General features: G+C 38.7%; 3 protein-coding genes across 3 annotated transcripts; 1 reads left to right on the top strand and 2 right to left on the bottom strand.

The window, feature by feature from the left end:
- Positions 1 to 235: 235 nt before the first annotated feature.
- Positions 236 to 12108, bottom strand: ptdss1a (phosphatidylserine synthase 1a). The gene is made up of 13 exons (XM_085365747.1): positions 11813 to 12108; positions 11213 to 11304; positions 10866 to 10910; positions 10662 to 10786; positions 10384 to 10542; positions 9986 to 10137; positions 9591 to 9732; positions 3362 to 3474; positions 3180 to 3245; positions 2674 to 2773; positions 2445 to 2513; positions 1354 to 1420; positions 236 to 1151 (listed from the first exon to the last, which is right to left on the bottom strand). The coding sequence occupies exons 1-13, from the start codon at positions 11992 to 11994 to the stop codon at positions 1057 to 1059; spliced, it is 1407 nt and encodes a 468-aa protein (XP_085221873.1). The 5' UTR covers positions 11995 to 12108; the 3' UTR covers positions 236 to 1056.
- A 3727-nt stretch (positions 12109 to 15835) lies between these two features.
- LOC146623164 (uncharacterized) lies at positions 15836 to 17269 on the bottom strand. The gene is made up of 6 exons (XM_085365746.1): positions 17108 to 17269; positions 16853 to 16948; positions 16678 to 16734; positions 16192 to 16293; positions 15971 to 16087; positions 15836 to 15865 (listed from the first exon to the last, which is right to left on the bottom strand). The coding sequence occupies exons 1-6, from the start codon at positions 17267 to 17269 to the stop codon at positions 15836 to 15838; spliced, it is 564 nt and encodes a 187-aa protein (XP_085221872.1).
- A 527-nt stretch (positions 17270 to 17796) lies between these two features.
- LOC146623163 (uncharacterized) lies at positions 17797 to 24593 on the top strand. The gene is made up of 6 exons (XM_085365745.1): positions 17797 to 17857; positions 19783 to 19959; positions 23932 to 24051; positions 24140 to 24196; positions 24300 to 24407; positions 24492 to 24593. The coding sequence occupies exons 2-6, from the start codon at positions 19795 to 19797 to the stop codon at positions 24591 to 24593; spliced, it is 552 nt and encodes a 183-aa protein (XP_085221871.1). The 5' UTR covers positions 17797 to 17857; positions 19783 to 19794.
- The last annotated feature ends 2867 nt before the right edge of the window (positions 24594 to 27460 follow it).

Genomic DNA, 27460 nt, shown 5'->3' with positions numbered 1-27460 from the left:
CATCTTGCTGTGTGGTGAATACAAAGACTCTTGTAACGGTTTCCTACTACAACACTTGTTTTGATTGGAGTCAGCCATGCAAATGCAATATACGCAACAAGGTCAATCCAGACACAGACAGAAAAACTGACAATACATGCAGTAATTTGAATAATTATCTTCTCTTATTAGTAAAAAAAAAAAAGAAGAAAAGAAAAGAAAAGAAAAGAAAAGAAAAGAAAAAAAATTAGCAGCCACAGGAGGACAAGGAGAGTAAAATCACTCAAGGTCACAATGATTCACAAAATACTCGAACATTACTTAATGTACAGTATTTTCAATAAACTTTCTGCAAAGTGCTTAAACTGTGTGCTTTGCTTCATTACAGGCCAAACGCAGACCCAAGCCGGTGATCCTACCACGCTAAAGCTGTCTGGTATTGAACTCCTGCCCACATTCAAGTTAAAAAACATAAAATAGTGAACATCTATGATGTAAATAGATAATCAGTGACAGACATTTATATAAAAATGCTTTAGCTTCTTTTGTGCTATAAACATAGACGCTCCACTAAGTGATAAATTCTACATAATGGCTTTTAACATTGAAATGGGTTTGATACCAGAGTTGATATAAACCAGTCAATTGTACATTAGCCTTTAATGATACTGCTTCATAGGATAACTGAATTATAGCTCACTAGCTACAATGATCATGCAATTATATTTAGAAATGGCAGTTTTTGTTGCCACACCTTTCTCTCACACACTCGCACAAAATAAAATTCTCCCACTCTTTCATCCAAAAAGCAAACACAAAAAAAAAGTGATCAGTGGTTTAGGAGCTTTTCAGACTACAGCACACACCAACGTGTGTATCTCTGTAGTCTGAGCCACTGTGCACTCCTAATAACACTGCATGGACCTGTTTTTCCACTTCTGCTGTCTGCACTCCATCTACTGTAGGTGGGTGGCTTTCTAGGCTTCGGTTACATCAGGAAGTGGTCGTAGCTTTACCCTCTTCTCCATCTGTAATCTTTCACACTTTGGGTTACCCAACAGCCTCCGCCTCCAACTCCTACTGGCTGTCGAGGCCGTTGATGGATTTGGTCTTTCCTGAGTCCTTCTTTCTCTGTCTGGCTTTGGGGCTGTCACCGTCTACATCAGTTTCTCCTGAAACATGAAGCTCACATATTTCAAATGAACCCATAAAGAGATGTAACTGCACTGTGTTTCTTCTCACACATGTATGAGTATGCATATGTAAAGCACTATAATAAACACTAGAGGTCACCCATTTACAAGACAGCAACTGAATACTGGTATGCATTTTTTAATGTGGTGTGCTGGATGAATTACAGTGAAGTCAGTGTACCTTTAAATCCCTCATACACATGGTCAGCAAACTCTGCGAAATTACTGTCTTCACATTCTGAGAGGCTCTGAGGGGAGAAAAGGTTTAAGACACATGACACACACATACCTGTAACTGGACAGAGACCATACTGTACATGCATCACGGCTAACTGACTCCGTACAGCTTTCTCTGTAAACAACCCGATAACAACCCCTACAAGGAAAACCTTGAATGTTAATATTTACTAATGATCTTTGATGATTATTTAGCTACAGAGCATTAAGCATGGTTGGCTTCACCCAGGACATTTGGCCTTTTGCCATTCAGGCACAGATGTCAGTTTGTTGTAGCTTTATTTAGACGTAACAAGAGTTTACAGAAAGGCACTGAAGTGTGATGCCTGATGCTATTGCACTGATCTATATGTGAGTAAAGTTTTTTATATTGTTAATGATTGTGGGTGTGGGGTATGGCCAACCAAACCGTGTATTTGTTAGAAAGGCTGAGAATAAAGAAACAAGTTGGGATTGAAATTAACTCCAATTTGCACGTTTTAAGTGCTTTTATGGACATTCACATTGTTTTTCCTAATTCCGATCATTCCTGTCCTCAACAGATCTGAAAAACTTCAGACTCCTGGCAACCACAGGTCACTAAGGAAACTATATTTTCTGTGAGACCGGTTGGCAAGGTGTTGCTAGTGGTCGCTGGTTGAAAATGGTCATATACGGTGCTGCACCGATAGCCTCTTAACACTTACTAGCTATCAGCTGAGCAGGGATACTTTTACTTTGAAAGTGTGACACCTTCAGAGTAAAAGTTGTCTCATTTGAAATGTTTTGGTTGCAGTGGTAAAGCACAGCTTTCACTTTGAGGGGGATTGTTCTCAGTTTCTTGTTGTACTGCTCTTCAAGTTTCACTACTGCTCTGTGAATAGTTCGTCTTGGTAAGTTTTTGGTGCAGGGACTACACTAGTTTCCAGAGGCTGCCAGGGGATTGTCGACTGGTCTGTAGGCCTGTGTGACTAAGGCCTTAAATTCTTTGTAAATGCTTCAAGGTCTAAAGCAGTTAAATGGAAAAACTCATGAAAGCTAAAGCAATAAACATACCTTTTCCCTTGGACCATATGTTTCTGCGTACCATACCATTCCATACAGACACAGGAATGTAATGAAGGCCTAAAAACAGAATGAAGGGAACAGAAACTGTAAAATGATTCATGGAAAATGTGTAAAAAATTACTTGCAGCATTCATCATATGTTAGAATATTCATATTAAAAAACAAAAATATATGTATAAAATAAATTATACGCATTTCAGTGCACGATAGACCTTACCAAACACAACAGCCAGAGGATCACATAGAGGATCTGTGTTTTTGAGAACAAGTCCTGCCCAAACTTAATGCATGCCAAAGCCTCCAGAAAGGCTATTGCCCTGTGAATGAGAGGGAGGAGGCAAAACAAACACATAGTTCAGTATTTTAACTCACTGGTAGCAAAAAGAAGAGAAATCCAAACCTAAAAATAACATCCAAATCAAACATGTCAGTTTTGGGCTTTTATCTGAGAGCAGTGCTTGGGTCACTGACCTACACATTTGAACTTTTTTGGATAAAAATATTCCTGATGTAGGTCAGCTGTTTGACAGCTTAGTCCTTGAGTGAGGCAGTGAAATGCCTGCATGAATACCACTGTTCATAATCTCTGGTAGCTCAGGTAACATCTCCTCCTTGAGCTGCTGTCACTGCTCATGGCTATGTGTACACAGCACTACATGTTCATAGGAATACAAGATGTTAAGCAGGCTTATTATTAACAAGCTTTAAAATCAGGTTACTCACCCAAATACCCAACACTGGGTCCCAACTCTCTTGCACTGTGTGTCTGTTAGGTATGCATAATACTGCCTAAAGGAAAAAACAAAGCAAATTTTTAGCAAATTTCACTGGAACTTCTAGTCTGTGTCTCTGTTTCCTTTTACCCACCTGCCACATAATGAGGGTAAATGCATGAAATAATATACCTTACTGTTGGAGCTGTGATGATACCGATGAACAGGATTCGACACCAGCTAAGAGCATGGCTTGCAGGAAAGACGAAAATGTGCTTAAGGAAGAATGTGTTCAACTCAGTAAGCTGTGAAAAAAATGATAAAAAGAACTATAGTTAAAAACAAAAGCAAGTATAGCATTGTTTACAATTATTCAGACAGTAGGACATTTCTATTCATTTTACCATACTGAAACTTTAAACTTAAACTCACAAAACTCTTTAATATACTCTAGCCGGCCACTTTGTTGGGTACACCTGTTGCACTTGTGCATAACTCAAGTATTTAATCAACCACCCGCTGAAGTTAGATGGAACCTTAAAGCAGATGTGCTACCTCAGCAGAAGACCACACCGGGTGACACTCCTAACAGCTAAAAATAGGAAACTGAGGCTACAATTTGCATAAGTTCATCAATCTTGAAAAACAGAAGTTTGGAAAAACATTGCCTGGTCTGATGAAACATGATTTCTGACACCAAAGCATGGATCCAATCTCTCTTATATAAACAGCTCAGGTTGCTGGTGATGTAATGGTGTTGGGAATATTGACACAAGATAACTCACCATGTAGCACACCTCAGATAAACTTCACAAACTGGTTTCTTGAACTCGAAAATGAGTTCACTCATTCACTCACTGTAGGGCTGTGCAATATGACCAAAATCTCATATCCCGATATAAGAATTCTATCGTCCCGATAACGATATTAATCACAAAAATTTAACATTTTCTGTAAATTCTGTGAATCTCGGGCAGCTCGACTTGCGTGAAGTGTTTCCAGCTGTGCGTCCTTTACCCGGAGTCGAGTGTTTTAACCGATGCATGAAACTATACATTTTTAGACATAAGTTGTAAAGGCCGCCGTTTTCTTTGTATTTATTACACGGCGTGCTGCGGGGAAAAGGCTGTTCTAACGTTTGAGTCTAAGGTTTATTTTTTAGCACCTGGCGGCTCTTTTTTACTTCTCATCCGTAAATAATCTGCTCTTTCACGTGATTCAGTTTATTTTGAAAAGTCTCAACAGGATCTTGAGCTTTATTGTGAAAGGTGTATGTGGAACATAAACAAGCGGACATGCGAAGGTGTTACCGTTGCTGTTGCTAACGATAACGCATAAAAACAGGCGCTTGTCCGTCTGTAGCAGAGGTGTGACCAAGTCATTGTTTTGCAAGTCTCAAGTAAGTCTCAAGTCTTTATCCTCAAGTCTCAAGTGAAGTCTCAAGTAATGTCAGGCAAGTCCGAGTCGAGTCTCAAGTCACTGGTGTAAAAGTCCGAGTCAAGTCACAAGTCTTAAACTTTGAATTCCAAGTCCTTTCGAGTCTTTAAAAACCCCCGAAAAAAAAGCATGTTGCAGTTATATGCTAAATGTAAATATTAGACCATGTAATTTTAAAATCTGTGTTTTTCTCAACACATGACAAAATAGTGAACTTAGAAAATATACACAAATTGTGAAATTGCACCTCTATAAAATGCAGCTCAATTAAACCTAGCTCCAAGAATAATTTTCACCGACAGTTCTGAGATAAGCTGCATGTTATTCTTGGATGCAGTTGTAGGACCAGCTTTAAAATCGCATGACAAAAATATCATACATATTAAAAAAAACTGTATCACCAACGTAGCCTGGACAACATTTGCTAGTTAGATGAAGTCAGCTATCTCATCGTAGCATATTTATATGCATATTTATAATTATACGGTTCTTGGAGTGAGTGCATACACTCATGAAGTTTAGTAACTTCAGGTCACTGCAACAAGCCCAGGTACAGTTTACCGACGGATGGGTACAGGACCTTGAAACGCACCGTGTAGAACGAAAGACCATCGTACCTATCATAAGTTTACCAGTCTCACAAATCGTCGTCATAAATACACATTCGTTAACCGTTTATTAATAGGACCTTTGAGCTCAACGGTAATTAATTAGTAGTGGAAATAATTTCTGGTAGCATCACAGAAATGTAGCAGTGACAACAATATTGTATGCTGTAATCGCACTGGGCAATTAGTGATACAAAAACCTGTTTTATCCTGTGAATAAAAGTATATGTTTTTGTCAATGTACCATAATAACAGAGGCGAAACGCAATATTGTGTCAGGACAATTCACTATTTATGCACAATAAATAAAGGAGCATAGCGCGACAATTTCTGTTCAGCGCCAGACTTGCTTGTAACCTATATCACCAATTATGTTATGAAAATGACGTATTAACTACTAAAAAACACTGACCTTCGTGTAAATGCTTGGAGCAGACTAACCTGTGAGCTGGAGTGTTCTGGGACGTTATATTTGATCTTTGAATGGCTGAAATCCAGGCCATCCGTCGCGTCTTTGTTACTTCGGAAACATGGCTCGAACAATTTCTCTTCAACGTCGTAATCCGATAACAACCGATCTCTTTACCCGTCGGCTTCCCGTGGCTGTCATGCGACCGGCTATTGCAGTTAATAATACAACAGCTTCTTGACATTTTTGTGTTTCTTTTTATCGCTGTGTGACTGATTTCAATTGAAAGCCTGCGTGCGCTAGTACCTCTTGCCACGAGTTCCCAGAATCCTTTGCGGTTTTACCCCTGAATGACATCACATTTTCAATCTCTATATAATATGCATGTTAAATTTTATATTTGGGGTGAAATATCAAGTCTTTTCAAGTAAACCGGTTCAAGTCCAATTCAAGTCCCAGGTCATTGGTGTAAAAGTCCAAGTCAAGTCACAAGTCTGAGAACATTTTTTCAAGTCAAGTCTAAAGTCATAAAATTAATGACTCGAGTCTGACTCGAGTCCAAGTCATGTGACTCGAGTCCACACCTCTGGTCTGTAGTGTGGTTATATTACATATAAGAGAAAGAGAGAACTTTAAGAAATTAATATAGCCACTACAGTGACCATCAGAACGATGAAAAAATATTGCCGTAAACAGTTTATTTTGCGACACCACGAAACAAACAATAGCGTAAAATGAAACGATAGACGTTTTTATATCGTCATCTGATATATATCGTTATATCGAACAGCCCTAACTCACTGTGTACTCAAATGGCCTCCACTGCCACCAGATCTCAATCCAAGAGAGCGCCTTTGGGATGTGCTTAATGTAAGATTCACATAATGAATGTGCAGCTGATAAATCTGCATCAACTGTGTGAGGCTGTCATGTTGATATGGACCTAAATCTCAGGAATGTTTCAGCACCTTTTTGAATCTGTACATGAATAATTAAGGCACATCTGAAGGCAAATGTGGTCTTAAGACAAAAAATATATATTAGCATGTACTACTAGTTATAAACAGAACTGCATTATCCTTTTTAATATTAACATACTGTATTATAAAATATAATTTAAAGGATGCAAAGGCAGCCAGGAAAACTTGCAGTTCAACTTTTTCCATCATATTTTTGCATTTTTAAAATCAAGCAGATAATATGAGAAGGACTTGGCTGTGAATACAGAAATGTTGCTGATATATGTTAATTAGATCTAATACAATTAGTCCTTTAGACCTCTGCAGTCTGTTCAGTGTCATCAAACTACATTTACTCTCATGAGGTTCATTTGTTGTTCCACCAGGTTTTTTAAGGATCTAACATTTCTCTCACATGTGTATGCCACATTAGAATAAGCACATAATTAAAATTTGTATTAATTAAATGTATGCTGTATTTGTTTATAGATCAGCTATGTACTGTTGTTAAGTTGACTGAATGGGTTCACATCCAGCCTGTACAACAACCGTGCAGGAAAAATATAGTAAGCTGTAAAGCTCTGATTTAATAAAATAGATCACTGTATATTTTATCATTGTTCAGGTAATTATTCAGACAAACAATATCATCCACGGTTTTTTGTTGTAGGTGGGAGGACCACATCACAACAAACTAAATGTGAGGCAAACACTGTGTCTGTGTGGGGAATAAAGTGGGAAAACAGCAACAGTACTGAGAGGTAATCTGAACACCTTCAATTTTATTTCTCTGTTAACTTTATTTCTCTTAACACTTTTTTTTATTTTATTTCGGGCTGTATGTGTCCATAAATTGGCATACTTTTTTGAGCCATATCTGACAATTTTGGCTATTTTCTAATCCAAAAATACCCATATATTGCCTCACTTCACTTTGTATTAAACCACCCACGCAAAACTGAAAAACATTTTTCAGCAAAACCCCCACAAAAACTAAATATATCTTGTGAATATAGTAAAAAGCCTTCCCTTTGTATCCACGGGGTAAAAACCAGACAATGGAAAAGTGCATGTCCTGCAGAAGTAGTCAAACTGTGGGACACTATCTGAAGATGTGGGACAAGTAATAAAAACACTGCACAGTCCCACATCAAAACAGGAATCTGGTCACGCTGGTGGGAGAATATTTCGAACAATTGCACTGCTTACTCATTTCAGAAAACTGTAACATTTACTGAACTAATTTTGGGTTGAATTAAGGACACCATAAAAAAATTCTCTCCCAATGCAAGTCACACTTAAGAGTTTGGCAACAGTCACAGCAGTGCATTTAGAGGGCGCCTTTGTAAAAGCCCGCATTGGCAGATAATGAGGCGGAGGACCCGCAGCAATGTTTTTTCACTCATTTGGCCAGGAGCCTGTGTGGTTGAATTTAGTGAAGAGCAGCTCAACTGTCACCATGTGGAATACAGCTGTGCCATGCGCAAGCTCTTCAACTAATTCTAAAAGACTGCTAATTACTATTTAAGGCCTCAAGAGAGTTCTCAACTGGCTGAGAGAGAGAAAGTGGAGGATGGCGCCGTTTCATCACCAAACACAAAAAGTGGAGGAACACCAGCCTTTAGCTTTCATCACCCTGGCAGCCTGTGGCTAGAAAATTTGGCAGCTGTACTCGACTTTCCAGTGGAGAGCAATGAAGCTAACTTAAATTCTCCATCGTTTTCTCAGTTTATTTTGAAAAGTCTCAACAGGATCTTGAGCTTTATTGTGAAAGGTGTATGTGGAACATAAACAAGCGGACATGCGAAGGTGTTACCGTTGCTGTTGCTAACGACAACGCATAAAAACAGGTGCTTGTCCGTCTGTAGTGTGGTTATATTACATATAAGAGAAAGAGAGAACTTTAAGAAATTTATATAGCCACTACAGTGACCATCAGAACGATGAAAAAATATTGCCGTAAACAGTTTATTTTGCGACACCACGAAACAAACAATAGCGTAAAATGAAACGATAGACGTTTTTATATCATGATCCGATATATATCGTTATATCGAACAGCCCTAACTCACTGTGTACTCAAATGGCCTCCACTGCCACCAGATCTCAATCCAAGAGAGCGCCTTTGGGATGTGCTTAATGTAAGATTCACATAATGAATGTGCAGCTGATAAATCTGCATCAACTGTGTGAGGCTGTCATGTTGATATGGACCTAAATCTCAGGTGGGAGAATATTTATAACAATTGCACTGCTTACTCATTTCAGAAAACTGTAACATTTACTGAACTAATTTTGGGTTGAATTAAGGACACCATAAAAAAAATTCTCTCCCAATGCAAGTCACACTTAAGAGTTTGGCAACAGTCACAGCAGTGCATTTAGAGGGCGCCTTTGTAAAAGCCCGCATTGGCAGATAATGAGGCGGAGGACCCGCAGCAATGTTTTTTCACTCATTTGGCCAGGAGCCTGTGTGGTTGAATTTAGTGAAGAGCAGCTCAACTGTCACCATGTGGAATACAGCTGTGCCATGCGCAAGCTCTTCAACTAATTCTAAAAGACTGCTAATTACTATTTAAGGCCTCAAGAGAGTTCTCAACTGGCTGAGAGAGAGAAAGTGGAGGATGGTGCCGTTTCATCACCAAACACAAAAAGTGGAGGAACACCAGCCTTTAGCTTTCATCACCCTGGCAGCCTGTGGCTAGAAAATTTGGCAGCTGTACTCGACTTTCCAGTGGAGAGCAATGAAGCTAACTTAAATTCTCCATCGTTTTCTCATTTTCATAAAATGCTCCCAAGTAGTTCAGCCTGTCTCATTCTCATGGGATAAGCTTTTAACATGCAGCCAGCAGGACACTTGAGCATTATGTGGGTACATGTGGGATAGGTTTTAGATTGCAGCCAATCAGATTAGCCAGGACTTAGACGGCAGAGCACACAGGATGATCTCTGACTAGTCATCACTAAGTCACCATGAGACGACAAAAGCAGATTTCTCACGGACCCACCTGCCAAATGATCATGAACAGGTAGACGCCCGTCACTCGCTGCAGAGAAGACTTTGGGTCAAGCCAGCGTACATAGGTCCAGCTTGCAGGGGTGAACTGCAACACGGCTCGTTTGATCTTCCCTGTGGTGGTGTGGATGTCCCTGGATGGAAAGCATAGAAGGAGGGTTTCAAAGGCATGCAGATAGATTTTCAGTAAGTATTATGTTAATGTTAGCAGACAAAGCTACATGAAAGCAATACCATCACATGAATCTTTCAAACCAATCCCCCTTGATAAAGATGTGGGGTTACTTTCAAAACAATTTATGAATCTTATCTACAATATAACTTAGTGCAAAAGAGGATAAAAGTTTAGACATAGCTGTAAACACATCCCACAACATAAACTCATACTTAATACTGGCCCAGTGGTAGGTTCTCATCTCCAAAAAGCGGCAGACAGTCATGCCAAGCCAGATTCCCCCTCCATTACACAGCAGAATATCGAGAATGACTTGGTCCCACCAGCATTCAGCAAAGTTAGGCAGCAGGTGCATGAAGAATAGCTATGGACACAGAAAAAGAACATTTAACAGAATAGTGTACACAATACATGCACGTAGCCTGCAATATTTTGAAGGAATATGTAAAATCAAACGCCACAATTCTCCACAGGATAAACCACTGACATCCCCAGCTTAGATGACCTGAAAACTTCACCGTTATCAAGAGAAACAAAGAAAGAAAGGCCAGCGGGCAGAGAGAAAGTGACAGCTTGCGATGGCAACCTTATCTGCTGTGTGCATCTCTACCTCAGTAAGTTCCCACGTAATACTGATGGTCCAGCACAATCCATAACTTCGAATGAGAAGTGCCTTCATACCCCATCCCCAGAAATGGCTGAATGCAAAAATGTCAAAATGGCTCAGGATTCTCTCCCAGGTGATGACATGGCAGTTCACAGCGTATTCCTGCAAGCAGAAGTGCATGCAGCCTCATTAAAATGATTAATAATCCCTCGGATAGTGCCGCAAGTAGAGCATGTAAATCAACAGGAAAATGATTTTTGCTGCAAGCCTCCATCGCTCACCATTATGTCTGCCTCTCTTTTGGCATAGCGCAGGTTTGGATCCAGCCAATACATCAACTGCTTCACCTGCTGCCAGTTGAGGAAAATGATGAAAACCAGGAACAGGAAGTAGAGAACACTCAGACCTTGGCAACAGAAGGACACAATGTTAGTAGAGGAAAACCAAAGATCTGAATAAAGATAGATTGTGTGAAAAATACTCACCAAAGACTATTCGCCATATCGCTGGGTGTGGCCTGGTGAATGGACCTAAAGAGAGGTATATTAAGACGCTGCATGAAAGACATGTAGTAACAAAGTTCTCTTGACTTCTCAGATAGGGTAGAAAATAGCCATGTGGGTAGCAGTTCATTTTATTTCACTAATGGTAAGGTCTTTACTGAAGTTCCTCTTTCTTTCTAGCTACAGATCTTCTTGTGAGAAGCAGGGTGTTATTTACAGTTCTATAAAACACAAGTGTGTGTGAAGCTCCTTCTAAGCCACTGTAATTAAGGTCCTTTATGCAAACACACTTGACTGAGCTTCACAGAAATAATATTGTGCTGTCTTACCATTAGGAAATGCCAAAACACTGATGACAAGGAAGAAGGAGATGACCAGAATGACCCCCACCCAAAGATTATTGTCAGGGTTTCCATCATCTCTGCAGACAGGGAGGGGAAACAGAAAATTGAAATCTCAGCGACAGTCAGTTAACCTCAGTATCACTGCTTATATTAAGTTAAAAGGCACATTTTTACAAGTATGGTTAACATCCTACTTAAAACTAAAGTGATGTGGATGCTCTTTAAAATTGCTTTAAGCTTCTAAACAGCTGATAAAGAGATCCTATAAAGCAAAAAAAATACTTTAAATCTAACATTATGAGTCATGCCCTTGCTAGTTACACTGTTGTAGCTAATGCCAACACAGGAAACAGAGTCCCCTATTTGGTGCCATTGTATAACTAATGGATTATTGCTATCTGACGAGGTTAAAGTCTAATTACCTCACAGATTAAGAATGTGACCCATTCCCAATTACTGTAAGTGCGCAAAGATAACGCTATAGTTAGCTAGCCTCCTAGTGTACCTGGCGCTCTCTGAGCATCACTGTTCCTGCTAGCACAGCTAAGCTAACCCATTAGCGAGCGCTAGCTGTGAGCGACTCACCTTGTGAACGCGAAGTACATCAAACTGAGCACGGTGCATGTCAGCAGCGTTATCGTGTGCGGCTTGTAGAAAAACTCGATTGTGATATCTTCGACCTGCTGCTCGTTTATCATTCGGAAATGCATCCTGTAATTCACATCATCCTTGCTTAAGGTATGGGATCCGCTATACACGGCCGCCATAGCTGGACGCAGCCAGGCAGGAGAGCAGCAGCAGCAGCAGCAGCTCCTCACGGCAGCATGAGAAAGTGAGCCACCTCGACCAGTGAAAAATACCAGGAAAAACACCAGACACAGTGGAAATGGTTACATTACTAACGGTACAGCAAGCAAAGCAAGCGGCAGAATTAGAGATGAGGAAAGACTGTTAAGAGTCAAACTGTTCACTTCTGATGTTGATTGGTTTGCGTGCTTGCTGGGAGTGTCTCGAGGCGGAAGAGTTCACGTGCTCGTGTGCTGATTGTTTTTAGCATGGCTTCCAGGCAGGGACTTTATGGCATGAGTGACTGCGCACGTTCTTGACTTCAAAAATCTCTCAGTTAATTATGTGACTACACAAAAACGCCTTAATAAAGCAATGCATAGGTTTTGGTGTCTTGCACAAATTACAGGCGGACATCCGTTTGCATGTAAAATGAACGCGTTTCCTGAGTGTTTTCTCAGAATTGGATGCGTCACTTGTTTAAAGACTTAAGTTGGTGCGTGCTTGTCTCCCCCCTGTGGCCCCTTATGGTTTCACATGCCGTGTTAAACAAAGCTCTCCGCTCCCTGCAGGGGTCAGAGGCATCCTTTATACCAGCGGTCCCCAACCCTTTTTGCGCCACGGACCGGTTTATGCCCGACAATATTTTCACGGACCGGCCTTTAGGGTGTCGCGGATAAATACAACAAAATAAAACTAGTACCGGTACCGAAAAAAAAGGAGATTTATTCATAACACACGTGAAAAGACCCAGGAAAACCGAGTTAACGATAAAAACGATAACAAAATAACGCTTAAAAACCGATTAAAAACCCTGAAAACCATATTTTTCACACCTGAGCCTCAACTCTCGTGGCCCGGTACCAAACGACTCACGGGGCTTGGGGACCGCTGCTTTATACAGCCTTTCATCTGAGGTAAAAGAAGTACTCGCACTTAAAACAAATACTTTTCATATTTTACCTAAGTAAAAATATTTAAATGAAATGTGCAAAAAGTGCTTAAAGTATGAAAGTAAATCATTAGATATCAGGATATGTTTTTATTTACTTTATGGAAGATGAGCAGTCTAGACATGATTATATAAATTTTATATACTGCAGCCGCTAAATTAATCGTATAACAATCTCTTTCCTTCGACTGCTACCTTTAAGGGTCATCATCTACTGCCATCCCAATCTTCTTCGTCTGTCACGTCACAGCATGACCTCCTTCAGTACATCGATGAATCTTCTCTGTGGTCTTTATCCCATTTTTCTCCTGCCTGGAAGCTCCATGTTTCAGCATACTTTGCCCAGTATAGCTAATATCCCGGCTCTGCACATGTCCAAACTATCTCAGCCTTGGCTCTCTAATTTTTCTCCAAAGTGCTCAACCTCAGCTCTGACGTACTCATTTTAAATCCTGCCCATTCTGGTCACTCCCTAAGCATCTTCAGCTCTGCCAACTCCAACTTGGCTTCGTGACTGTTTTTTGTTGTTGTTCTTTTGTTTTCCAGCCTTTCCTGTCCAGCAGCTTTATAAGATTGAATCACGGTGTTGCATGCATTGTTGTGTCAAACACATTAGCTTTGCCACGAGAAGTTCTATAAACTCTCTATAGGCTTGTCTTGTTAGTCAGTTTCTTTGTATTATTTTTATATATTATTATTAAATAGTGTAAATGTAACACTACCAAAGCTGACAGACAGGGAGGGCCTCATTTTTTTTGTCTGTATCCAAACCATAGATCACACCCGATCTCACAAACATAAATTTACTAACAGTAAAATAAGCTATTATTATTCCATGGGCGGCTGTGATTAAGGTGGTAGAGCGGTCATCTACCAATCAGAACATCAGTAGATCACCATGTGTCAAAGTATCCCTGGGCAATGCTGAACACTGAGTTCCCCCAGATGCCTCCATCAAAATGTAAACGTTAGTCAAAGCACTTAGGCATACATAAAAGTGCTGTATGAATGCACTCTGTGTTTAAAACACACTTTTCTAAACTTACATTGCAAAGTTCAATACATGGGAAAATACTATTGCGTCTAAACTTACTGTAAAGCAATACAGTGACTGATTATTATCTCAGTACACAAGCAGCAAAGCAAGTTTGTTGAAGAAAAAGGGGCCCGTGCAATAAAAGCAATTTAAAATAAAAGTGAAAATACACAACAGTAGCAAAGATCAAGTGAAATCAAGTGAAACCAGGAAATGTTCTGATTGATGTGCATCTTAAGAAAACATTTAAAGAGGTCGCCAACAGTGCTGACCTTATTTCAGGATCAGATAAGTGTCCTCTGCCCAAGGACCTCACCTACAAGCACGCCATTATATAGCTGTGTTATGTTACATATATACCAGATCTTAGAAGTCACTAAATCCTAAAATCAGTTCTAAAACAAGCTATTTGTCATATTCGGTGACCTTTGTTTCATCATTTTAGGTTTTTAAAGTAATAATTACCTGTGATCTGAGAAAGTGGGGCGGAAAATAAAACACATTATTTCCTTCTTAAATACGCGCAAGTCCAAAGCAGATATTGACACAAAATCAAGTAACACACAAAAATTTATTTATAAAGCACATTTAAAACCAAAGTGCTTTACAGTGAAAAGAAAGCGAAAAAAAAGAAAGACTTCCTCTCGAAACGTTCACACTATCTGCACAAAATAACAAAAAGCGCCCCTCCATCTGCGGCCCTAAAGATCAACAGTTACTGAATACGTGATGAAAGTACAAACACCTTAAAAGTAAATAAATCTGCTCAGTTGCTTTATTTTACTGACGAGTGTCTGTGTCATTTTTCATAAACAGCAGAAAACAGCTGCAAAGGCAGCTGATTTTTTACAAGATTTTAGGATCGCGCAGAACAATAAAAAGTTCTTTACACACAATATATCCAAATACCTTGTTCTTACTTTATGTTTCTTTATACACTATATATCTTTAAATTGCTATCAATAATCAGTTATTATAATTATATTTACACATATAAATTATTTGTTCCCATTAAAACTATTACATCTTACAGACTGCATTGCATGCTTCACTTATTTTCTACTTTGTAGCAAACATAAAATAACCCTTGCTTCTCGGATTCTTTTGTGCATGTTGTATCGGGGTAGTAATACATTTACACAGGATACAGAGCAAAACACACAGAGAACTGTTTATTTAAAAGTATAACTATGTGCTGATTCACAAACACCATAAAAAACATATAATGCTAAAATGCATTAAACAGCAAGCAGTTAAATCAGTGTTTACAAATGGCTAAAAATACAAATACTGAGATTTTTTGAAAGTTTAAATTTCAGGAAAGTTTGAGGAATTCTGTCAGCTCGTCTGCTCAAGGATCCGGGGAGCAAAAATCTCTGTGTTATCGTAAAAGTCAGAGACGTAAAATCAAACTAGGAGTTGATGACAAGCACTGGAGTCCAGCGGCACCGAGCTCACACCTGTATTATGTTTCTCCACGAATATTCTTGTTAAAAAATTATTAATGTTCAGAATTATGGTTTGCATCTCATTAAAAAAACAACTACTGTACGTTTACCTTTTTGCAAAAATCAAAGACAGCTTACAAACACACTTTTTTCTTTTTTTACTGAATACAGATGTGGCCGCTGCTTTCATATGATCCAGAAGTAAACAGGGGTTGCAACTTGTGACTATTCAAAAAGAAAAATAATACATACAAGTTATACTTGAGCAGCAGTGCATGACAAATACAGGCTTTCACAGTCGTTGTTTGTTGCATGCTGAGGAGCATATGACACTGACAGGAAAGTTAAATGTAGGTCGTTCGCGGGTTTCCATCTGTCACTAAAATTCAGTCTCCCTGTTTCAGCAGTACGGTGGGCTGCAGAGAAAAATGATGAAGATTATTATTATTATTATTATTATTTATAAAATATCTTGTTTTTGCTACAACTATCTTGGAGTATGTAAAAAAAAAAAGACATACCAAAGTGTTGAAATGTTCTCTGCACACAGCTTTGCTCAACCAGTAGATCAAGAATATGGCAATCAAATTTTCAACAACCAGCAGGGTCATTATCAGCACGCTGATTCCTTGAGCCACCTGTAAAGCAAATCAAAAGCAGGTCGAAGTAGTTCAACTTAACTTGGAATTAAAAAGAAAAAGCAAACCAAACAAAACGAGAGTGACTGTAAGCCGCAGCTTACCTTGGCATCGGTAGGATGATGAGGAAAGAAGACCAAGGCGAGAGAAAATGCTGCAACTGACCAGAAGAAGCTGATAATGTTCAGAGAGAACGACAACTTTGTCTGAAAGATTAAAAAACACATTTCATTAGAAGCATCAACCGCACCAGTGCTACCAATGTGGGTTTAGCGTGTTCCCCATTTAGGACAACAGTCTGAGTTCGAAAGAAGAACTTTTTAAAGAAGCTCTCCGTTCAGGTTCAAGTGAATGTTACATATCTATAACTCAACGCATCTGTGTAAAACCATAAAAACTGTTTCCTGACATAATGAAGTAATGATAATTAATACATGCATAATAATATATTTTTTCCCCTGATCAAGGCAATAGTCACTGTTATGTCATAATTTTTATGCCAAATTGTATGTAATCAGCAGAAATTTTTTTTTCTATGAAAAGTAATTTCACATGAAAACAAAACCTTAATTTTAAATCAAATTACTCACCACATGCATGTTTGGAAATTTTCCTGCAGCAAAGGACAGCATACCACAGACCACAAACTGCAATAATAATACACATAAATTGTTGAAAGCATGAAAAAAATTCTTTCCAAATAACAAAAAGTTTTAGCAATTTGCTTAAATCCCCCCAAAACAAAGCATTTTTGTTTGTTTTTACCAGAATACTCGGTAGAGTGTAGAGGAGCACGCTTGGACTGTTTTTTTGAACCAGTCCAAGTGTGAAAAGAAACACACCAGCGATGGCTTGAGCTGCCTGATAAAAAAGAGAAATCATACTAATAAGCAGAAAATAGTGTGCATAATGTATAAACGAGCAGGGAATTATTTGGATAAAATGCAAATTATTTCTTTACACTTATTTAATGCACGGCCGCCTGCCTTTCCATCCGCTTAGAAGGAAGTTTAAACTTACTCCCATAGGTGTAGGTTTCCCCTTAATAACAAAGACCTTGTAGGAGTCTCTGAAGACACAGTGGAATTTCTCTGGCATCAGCTGACCATCTCGGAGATCCCTGAGACTTCCAATTGGAATGGTGATGATCATTGATTCATCACATACGAATGTCTTCCTCATTCTCCTGTGAACGAGATGAAAACTCTTTTAAGCACCTTGTAGCAGTTGCTGAGGTGATCTCTGCAAAACACGCAATACCTTTTTTCTTCTTCTCCTCTGAAGTTGATTCAGACTTGAATTTCTCTTCTTTGGCTCTTCTTTGAGTTTGACAAGGAAATGACCTGACGCATCAGTTGTCTTTGTTTCTGAAATCCCCCCCCCCCCCCCCCCCCCCCACGCCACAAACACACATGCACACCTCCCATCCCCCTTCTTTCACACCCACAAAAGGCTTGCATGCAAACTTCGGCCAAGATTTAAAGCTGACCTAACGTAAAATCTAATATTTCAATGAACATTGTTTTTAAAAAATCCTTCACAAATCATGTTTAGGAATAAGAATAAAACACTTGATAGAACATATGTTAGTGAGGCACGGAAACTTGAGGAAATTATTATGGCAGATTTTTTTTTTTCAGAGGGAGGAAGTTGAAGGGCACGATGACCTCATCTGTGAGCTGCAGGGAAGTTGAATTCATGCCTAAAGAGAAAGACTCATGAGCGAGACAGATGCAGACTGTGAATTAGAGACTGCTCAAGCCCAACGGGGTAAGACTCTCGATCTTCTCTACTACACTGAAAAAAATCGTTGCTAAAATATATATATTTGCATTTGTGCACATCCATCTGTATATATTTGTAGATTTGATTTTTCATGTTAGAAAAAAATAATTTTAAAAATCATTAAAGCCTATGTGGATTACAGCTGCTGTCACAATCCACTTTTTGTCGTTTTTACTCTCACTCGGTTTGATGATAACTAACATTATTTTTTGTCGTTTTTTGGCCTGTAAATGTGTGACTCTTTAAACGGCTATAAATCTAACACATAATATCTTTCACTTTTGAATTTTCTTGCTGTCTCTTGAAACAAATTCAGTAAAACAGTATCGTGTGTTGTATCCACCATATATGGCAAAGAAGTAGCAATAGTATATGCAACTGTCTCCTGAATGCAGCACAATAACTATAAATAATCACCTCACGGTGTTAGAAAAAGTTCAAGGAAACCTTCGTTCTTACTTTTTAAAATCCTGCTGAAAGATTTTTTTCAGATAATTTAAGTATTGTGGTTGAAGTAAACATTACGGCAACATTTCTTTCATATGTGTTATCATCCGTCCCTTGTAGTGGACATCAGGTCTTGTTTGCTCGCAGGCTGATGTGATGTAATGATATTCTTCCATTTTTCTGTGCATTTCTTTCTATTTCATTAATATTAAAACTGTTAAATCCTGGAATACTGTTATTATAACAAAGAACTCCTCATAGTCAAACGTTTTTTCCATTCTGTGCATGTAAATACTCCCCTAAACCTGGGTTTAACAATGATCACGGATGGCATTACAGAGGACTGAGCGAGAAAGGATCTTACTAGGACCTGTAGAAGGGGAGTCGGACTCAGTGCTGTCAGGAGATGAGGTGGAGGAGGCCAGATTGAAGGGTTTTGAGGGCCCTGAACAGGAGCAAAATGATGACACTCTATTATGGATAGGAAGCATTGTGTAAGTTAGGACTCGGAAGTTGTGGGATTGTGTTTCTCAGCGGCCGTACAGGACACCGACCTGTGAAGGGACTCATCCTTCGGTGGTCTCAGCGTTGTGGTCAGGACCTCAGGACCTAATTATTTTCTGTCACTTTGATGGAAGCCTAATCTGTCTTGACCTATATATACTACTAGGAATCACTAAATTTGAGTCATGCGTGAACACAGATATGTTGAAGAGTATTTTCGGTTTTAATGTTGCCTTTGGAGATGAGCACCTCCCTCTGGTCTGGTATGTGCTGACATTTTTTTTTCTAAAACCTAGTTACCTATTTTCCGTCTGATATAATCAGCGCCAGCTGTGGTTATGAGCAATGTTGTTCTGTTTTCATTTTTCATGTTAAAAATAATTCTCTGGTTGAAACTGAATTGATGAAGACAGGAGAGGTAAAGCTTAATGCACTTCTAGTATGAATTATATAAATCAAAAGCTGGTGTGTCTGTGTGAAACAAGGCTTTTCCTTCTCTAGAAATTGTAAGCCCTTTATCAAAGAATACTATACTATACTATACTATAAAACGTGGAAGCTGCCATTCCTGTTATTTTGAAAAGAAAGTCCATGTGCTCTTGTTAGCCAGGCCCCACAAATGTGTTATCAATAGAAAGACCAGGATGTCTTCTTGACCACACAGTAGGGCTCATACAGAGTGCATAAAGTGTATTCTCATAGTTATGCCCTCTGCAGAGGACAAAAGGGATTGCTGGATCTTTTACATGCACGGTTACATTACAGTATTATATTTAAAAAAATACCATGTAGCTGTTCTCAAGGCCTTTGCAGTAGTTGCGCCATATAAAAAAAGCACCACACAACATACACAAGTTAACAATTAGCTAACAATGATTTAATTATGCCCCGCGACCCTGAAAAGGATAAGCGGGAGCAAATGGATGGATGGATGATAATGAAAACAATTATCTCTCCAGACCAGAAGCACCATGGCCTGCGCTGATGTTGATATGGACATCCATGATGAGGACGATTGCCACAGAGGTGGACAGAGGGAGCAGCCAGTAGTGCGTTATTATCAGGCCTCTGAAATGATACCAGACAAGAAAGGGCCACTGCACGATCTGATGCAGAAACATCCAGCTGTGTTGGGGGTAAGAGGACTCAAACAACAGTCTTTGTAAAGTGTGAATTTGAGTGATGTGCCACAGAGCGATTGCACGCTGATGGTTGCTAATACCAGCAAAAGGAGAAAATACAATAATACAAACTACTTTGTCAACAAAGATATGAGCAGTCATTAAACCCTATAAGCTCTCATAAATGCCCAAAATTTAATGACCTGCATAGCCTCTCACATTGGATTTGTTTTGTTTTGTCTGCTATTTAAGAATATGCTTCACACTTTGTATGTTGCACATCGAGAAAAAAAAGCAAGGACCAAAGCTGTTTTATTTTCTCACACCTAAATGTATGAATCCTTTTTTCAAACGTTGCATAGACATCCACAGGGGAATTTTTATTTCTTACTTTTTAATTTCATGTTTAAAAACATTTATGAATGTTCATGCAAAGCACATATGATGTGTAGACCTACCCAAAATAACAAGAGCACTCTGAGCAGATGTGGGCAGTAGCAACAGGAAATGCTCGGTGTTTTTGTTGCTTCATGTATAAAAACTGTTTCATATAACCCTTTATAATGTGCTAATTGGTAAAAAGTGTGCACAATTGCTTTTAAAACTAAAGGATAGATAATAAAGTTCACAAACTTATTTATTTAATATTAATACCATCGAACAATTGCTCATAATCAACTTCTTTGCCTTCATTTGCTTATGTAGGCATGTTTATTAGCTCTTTAGAGTAATGACCTACAGTAACTGATTATCATGCATAAGAACAGTTTTCCACATTAAAATTAATTAAGAATGTTCTCTTTAGGAATTCATGAATAAAAAAGGGTTATTGTAAGAGGATCTGAGATTGATCTGTCCTGTTGCTGTGTGAATGTGTCTAGGATTTATTAAGTTACCTGTATTTTACCAGCCACCGAGATACTGTCAATCCATCCAATTTACAAGAGAGATGGGATCATACAAAATGTTTTTATTTTATTGTATAAAATACAACATACGCATCATAAAATACAAAATCTACAGTATAACAAACAATATACTAATATCCACCACAACCACATTAAAAAAAGTTCATCCACATCTCATTAACTGTTTCCTATAATTCAACAATAGATATACGCGTCAAAGTTTAACCCTTTCTGCAAACTAGTCCATGCCACAGTACGTAGTACGAAAACACAGCTTTCACCAGGTCTGTCAAAACCCTCGGCACATCTAATAGCAAATGTTAGTGGCACATAGCTGGTAACTATTGGTACTTGGACAGAGATGGGTACAAAGTACAAACTGGGAGTTTACCCAGTATCGTTACCTACCATAGAGAATGCGATTCGGAGACTTTGCAATAAATTGTAGAGAAGTGTGGTACGCTGAAACAAGAATCTGTATACCTGAGGAGGTGGCGAGCAGTACAGTACATCTATACTATACTATATCTATACTATCTATAAATCTATACTATAATAAATAGTACATCTATACTATAATAAATCATAGAAAGAAAAGTTGCTTGCACCCATTTTTTCTTAGAAGAAACTGTAAAGTAATTTTGATTCATCAAATAAAAACCTTCGCTCTGAGCTTCCTGGAAAGATTAGCAATGTGCACATTATAAAAAGCTTATCATTTACCCATACACCCAAACACTTGTATGTGTCGAATATAACAGTGGCTAAAATCATCAAACCGCTGTTAGCGAGCTTTTCAGAAGACCATAAACAATGTTTTGTAAATGTTTCTCATAGCTGTCCACAGCACAATGCCGTTTTCTGTCCAGGGCACTTATCATGTGAGCACAATAGTTTTCATTTGTAAAGTAATATTGTTGCACCCAGGCGTGCATGGGATAATGATGTTTCTTTTCGTATATGATCATGTGAAAATGAAACTTTTCATGGGACCTGAATAAAAGCTGACGTTTTGTCAGTTTGTTGGTGTGGAGCAGTCCGGTGCATGTAATCCTCCCCGGACTGGAGGTCTCAGCAAATTCACTCCTAGGTCAAACTGTGCAACGCTCAGAGAAATTGCAAAAAACCCAAGAGCCACATCTCAGGCTCTACAGGCCTCAGTTAGCGTGTTAAATGTTAAATGTTTATGACCGTACAGTTTTAAAAAAGCCTAAATTGAATAACTTGTTTGGAAAACGTGCCAAAAGAAAGAATCTTCTCCCTAGAAAGAACACGGCTGCACAGTTTAGGTTTGCAAAATTGGATCTGAAGCAAGCTACAAGACTTCTGGAATCTTTTGGGCATGTGAGACCAAAGCAGAGATGTTTGACAAAATGCACAGCAGCATGTTTGGCAAAACCCCCCCCCCCCCCCCAAAAAAAAAACAAAAACGCAGCATATTAACTCATTCACTGCCAGCCATTTTCAAATCAGGTAACTCCCCACTGCCAGGGTTTTTGAGCATTTTTACTCATTTTTGAAGAGCCACAGAAAACTGTGTGTTATGATCATATAAACGCTGAACCTACCAAAATGAAGAACAGACTCTCTTCTTTCATCCAAAAAAAAAAAGCTTGTTTCTACCATTTTCCATTCCTTCGTAATCAGCTGTAGAAGAGAGGTGGGTTCCACCAAAAATGCCTGTTTTGACCAAAAAAAGGGAGAAAACGAGCTTTTTGTGAAAAATACATTTCAAGCAGAAAAGTGCCTTTGACACTAATATTTCTTGCTTTGTGACACCTCTAACATATAAAATAGTTTTTCACTTCTATAAAACAGAAATAACACTGAGAAAGGTTATGTTTTATCAAAACAATTTATTTACAAATATATGAAAAAATAAAATTCACTGACAAGCTGCCCGAGGTTGTATTCTAGCCCCTCCCATTGAAAAACGTAATTGACGTCTATAGACGTCAATGGCAGTGAATGAGTTAACAGAAACACCCCATACGAACTGTCAAACATAGAGGGTGGAGGTGTGATGATTTGTGCTTATTTTTGCAGCTACAGGACCTGGGGACTTTACACTCATTGAGGTGACTGTAAACTCCTTTATATATCAAATTATTTTAGAGACAAACATGAGGTCATCTGTCCAACAGCAACAGTTTTGCTGAAAAGCAGCTCATACAACAGGCCAGTAGAAAAGCTGAAAAAACAACCCCAAAAAGAAGATAATCAAGATGGTGCAATAGCCCAATGAAAATCCAGACCACAACTCTAATTGAAATGCCCTGGCTGTGGCAAGAGCTGTATATAAATGAATGCCCACAAACCTCAATGAACCTAAAGCTTTTGTAAAGAAGAGTGAGGCACAATTCTTCCCCACCAGTGTGAGAGACTGATAAACTATACATACATACAGGAACTTGAAGTTATTGCTGCTAAAAGTGGCTCTAGAAGCTGTTGAATCATGGGGTGTGAAAAAGAAACTGCTGTGAAAAATTAGCCGACTGTGAAAAATCTTTTTCAAATAACTGCATTTGTCATGAAGCGATCCTTATCTTTCTGAGCTTTATATAACAGGTGAATGCATCCCTCTTATGTTAGGCTCACAAGCCCCACACAGCACAGTGTAATCTCAAATAGGCCGACCAATAAAACCATGAACTCGCTAAATGCATGAATAAAAATAAGTCCAGGTTCTACAATATCTCTGTCTTTTCACATGCAGTCCATCTGATAAATAGAAATGTGTTACCACAGCTTGTTGGCTTAATCACTTTCCTCCACTACCTCCAGGCCACGGCCACAAGTCTGTGTCAATAAGAAGCCTTTAAAGGTGACAATGAAGAAATCAAGAATTCAGACTTCGTCTATGATGTGATCCATGCTTGAGAACTCACTACAGAATGCTTCCTAATGCGAAATACAGTTGACCTAAATGCTTCTGCAAGGGCCTCAATTCAATTAAACCCCAGGCCCTTTCACGCATTTCATTCCTTCTTAGAAAGGCCGAAAATAAATCTTAAAAAAAGACTGTTGATCTTAATGCCATGTAAATATTAATAATTTTATGTCTCTGTTGCTCCTTCAGTCTTTGCAGATGGTGAGTGGCCTCCTCAGCATCGGAGTGGGAATAGTTTTTGCAGCAACCCAGGAGATCCATGAGTCGCTTTTCTCTCTGTTCAGAGTTTCCCAACTGAGCGGCTCGCTGGTACGTCTCTGCTCAAACAGAAAATTACGTACTAAGTAGAGAAGACTAATTTCTGGTACTTTCTAAACTCTATTTTCCTCCTTTGCAGTTCATAATCGCCGGAATTGTTTCCAACCTGTTGTTCAAATACCCAGCATTGCTTAGTGTGAGTAAAACCCAGCACAAGTCTGACAGATAATACAGCTACAGATGGTGAATGTGATCATTAGTTTAAAGAATACTGTGTTTTTGTTGTTGTTTTTTTACAGGTGTGCCTCACAGTAAACGGCGGCTGCATTATTGTGGCCTTTCTTGCAGTTCTTCTGATAAGCGTCGACCTGGCCAAGTGGGATCCACAAAATGAAGATCATCTGAGGGTAAGACACGTTATAAATATGACAAAACAAAACTGTTCCTTTATAATTTTGTAAAAGAAATGTAATGTTTTTATTTGTTTCTAGCAGATGGAGATACTGGAGCTTTGTGTACTGGGGCTTGAAGTTTCCCTCTCTGCAGTCCTCTGCTTCTGGTTCTCCAAAGAGAAACGTGCAAAAAACAAATAATCAAACTGATGAAATTTACTGAGAAGAAAGTGAGGATAAATAATACTATTCTGTAAATAAAGTGTTTGAATGAAGAGGAATAGGGAACAATATATTTATGCTTAAAAGAAGTTAAGTGATGCAAACCTTTAGTGTTTTCTATAGTCTGAGTGTGGCTTTCAGTTTTGTCTCAATTGTCTATACTGGAGTACAAACCCCCGCTGCACAGCCTGGGCTGTGGTCTGTGTGTAAAGACTGACTCGGACTGAGAACACAGGACTTGTGGTAAACGAGTGTCAGCTTCTCTCATGTGCAGGAAAAACCACCTTTTTTCTACTCAGCCCCTGCATCTCTTTGTTTAACGGTAGTGCTGAGTCTCTTAGTTCACTTCTGTATATTTGCAAGGGTCCCTCTGTGTGTGGTTTTTACACTCATACTTTTTTATCAGTGGAAATATCGGTTGCATGTTTTTGCGTGCACTCACACTTTTGAGATGTTTTCACGCACTGAGCGTTTTGCTCAACTTTGAAGACTTTTGTATGTAAAAGAACAGCTTCCCCCAGTGTAACAACAAATACAACCACGTGTTTAAAACATTTTAATCTTCTGTACAAGGACTGACTGCAAGAGAAGTGCGACAGTACAACATTGTCGGGATTGGTCAGCTATGTTTTGTTTTGTAAAATACATCTACAGTATAAACACATGGCTAGCTTACAAAAAAAATGTACAGACCTCTGACGTACCATCACGACAGCGTATATTATGTGTCAGTTATACATTTACAGTATTGTAACGAAATGTCATGTAATAAGTTGCATTTTAGTCATTAAAGTTGTAGTGCTGTGAAGCTTTAATCCGCTTATTTTTCCCGTCTCCTCGCCGTGACGTACAAGCTGCTGCCTCCTGCAGACCTCAAAGCTGCAAAGAAATGCAAAACGAAAAATGTTAAAAGACGTGTAAAAAATACTTTTTTTAATATGATGCAATCAGAAAGGTTTAAGTTGAGTAAACATGCAGCATTAAGCATGTCAGTTAAGAAAACACTCCCAATACACCTTTTAATAAAGCAAAACCACATCGCATGCTAGATGAACACCTGTCAACTGTAAAATGCTTAGTGATTTTAAGGCATCAGGGTTTCACACAACATCAGGAAGGTGAGCAAAACTGTGCACTGTCTAAAAAAACGACCAAAACAACACAACCTTCAGCAGTTGAAATAAAGATGCCAGCTTTTTCTTTACTAAATGTTTTATTTGTGTGGCACTTAAAGCAAAAACATTCAAATTTTTTTTTTTAACCTGTAATGTTTATTAAATGTATTAAAGTTGGACAGAAAGTACATGAGTGATTTATTTATTTGTCACAACGCATACCTTTAATATGCTTAAAGGTAGAGGGATCATAAAAAGCTTTTACCTATCAGGACACCCAGTTCTTACCAGCTTTTAAAAGATATAAATAAATAAACTGTGTTATTATCTATGCAGTCAAAATGCAGAAGCAGCGTGTAAAAAACGAAGTACGGTGCACAATTCAGGAGGCTGTATAACCACTTTTAGCAACAGTAACTGGAAGTTATGGTTTTCTGTGTGACCTTATCATTTTCTCACACAACTGTGAAGAAACTTTGGTCTTTATTACTACAGTGCTTCACGTTACTGAGGTTTGTATTTGCTTATCTGCTGCGCTCTTAACTTCAAGAACTGGACGTTGACTGGACGGCAGAACCATGATTCTGCTGTACTCTGTAATTTGGGCCAAGCTTTAGCTGTTGGAGAGGTGGCCTCACATTTGATGCTAGAATACTTTTGTATAAAGAAAAGTTCACAGTCAACTCTGTGATTGCAAGGTGCCCAGGTTCTGTGTTTGAAAAACAGGCCCCAAATCATCACTCCTCCTCCTCCGCGCTTGACAGTTTTGAGGTGTTTTGAGGTGTTTGTGGTGATATGCTGTGTTTGCTTTTTACCAAACATGGTGCTGTTCATAACTGCCAAACATCTCCAGTTTCACCCTCTTTCTAATTATACTGTCACACACTTAACATGTGAAGTGACATGTGTAGCGTCTGAGATGTAGCTCTGCGTATCGAACGGTCCGACCGCAGCAATTTGCTGGGAACGTTTGGCAAATGTCTTGAGCGTTACATTTGAGAATAAAAGGTTCTCTAGTTTGTAAAGAATTACTTTAAATTGTTTGGAAAATGACCCTGAAACCCTTCCTACACCTGAATGCTCCAAACCTGCAGAATTCCCAGACTTTTTCTTTGATCGAGGTTCTCACGCTTGCTCAACAGCGCCTGGCTGTTACTTACGCTCTTCATACTTAATTCTTCACACGCTGCTTCTGCATTTTGCTTAGTTTGGTGTTACATAAACATCGATAGCGTGTCATTTAAATAACCTTTAGAGCCACTAAGGACAAGATTATCTTAGAATTTAAAGAGCCTATGGTGTCTTTTTTTTTTTTATAAAAATATATTACGTCTACACGTTAATACTGCCAGCTGCACTGGCTATTTTATAAATGCCTTGTTTTTAAAAAAAATAAAATTTCTTCCACTTTTTGAGCTAAAAAACAGCAAGATTCTTAAAAACGCAAAACTCACACAGATACTATACAAAAAAAAAATCACTCTTAAAACATAACATGCATGTGTTCAAGCATGCACAATCTCAACAACACGTGTTTTTATTATGATACTCGCTTCACCCTCATGCCAAAAAAGGTAGAGAAACATGAAAAAGAGCCAAACCACCCATCAGAAGGACAGCCCACTAAACCCACTAAACCCATCAGGACAAACTCCCACGCAGCACACAACACAAAAGAATTTTTTTTTTTTCACACATATTAGTATTCAGGCCACGGCTACATCCTCACAG

Source organism: Diplotaxodon limnothrissa, linkage group LG11, assembly GCF_057381915.1.
Source record: "Diplotaxodon limnothrissa isolate DT_005_m linkage group LG11, D_limnothrissa_male_GT1.1, whole genome shotgun sequence".
Taxonomy (NCBI): Eukaryota; Metazoa; Chordata; class Actinopteri; order Cichliformes; family Cichlidae; genus Diplotaxodon; species Diplotaxodon limnothrissa.
The sequence above is the reverse complement of the archived record's forward strand: the minus strand, read 5'-3'. Positions and strand labels throughout refer to the sequence as shown.

Bases quoted from the DNA above. Each gene is read 5' to 3' on its own strand.
- ptdss1a (XM_085365747.1), bottom strand. From the start codon at position 11,994: ATGGCGGCCGTGTATAGCGGATCCCATACCTTAAGCAAGGATGATGTG. The intron at 10,911-11,212 runs GTAAGACAGCAC...ACCTCTCTTTAG, and splicing joins TGTTTTGGCATTTCCTAATG to GTCCATTCACCAGGCCACAC. The intron at 9,733-9,985 runs GTATGAGTTTAT...CTTTCCATCCAG, and splicing joins TACCACTGGGCCAGTATTAA to GGACATCCACACCACCACAG.
- LOC146623164 (XM_085365746.1), bottom strand. From the start codon at position 17,269: ATGAGGAAGACATTCGTATGTGATGAATCAATGATCATCACCATTCCA. The intron at 16,949-17,107 runs GTAAGTTTAAAC...CTTTTTTATCAG, and splicing joins GGAAACCTACACCTATGGGA to GCAGCTCAAGCCATCGCTGG. The intron at 15,866-15,970 runs GTATGTCTTTTT...TTTTCTCTGCAG, and splicing joins GAGAACATTTCAACACTTTG to CCCACCGTACTGCTGAAACA.
- LOC146623163 (XM_085365745.1), top strand. From the start codon at position 19,795: ATGGCCTGCGCTGATGTTGATATGGACATCCATGATGAGGACGATTGC. The intron at 19,960-23,931 runs GTAAGAGGACTC...TTGCTCCTTCAG, and splicing joins AACATCCAGCTGTGTTGGGG to TCTTTGCAGATGGTGAGTGG. The intron at 24,052-24,139 runs GTACGTCTCTGC...CCTCCTTTGCAG, and splicing joins CCCAACTGAGCGGCTCGCTG to TTCATAATCGCCGGAATTGT.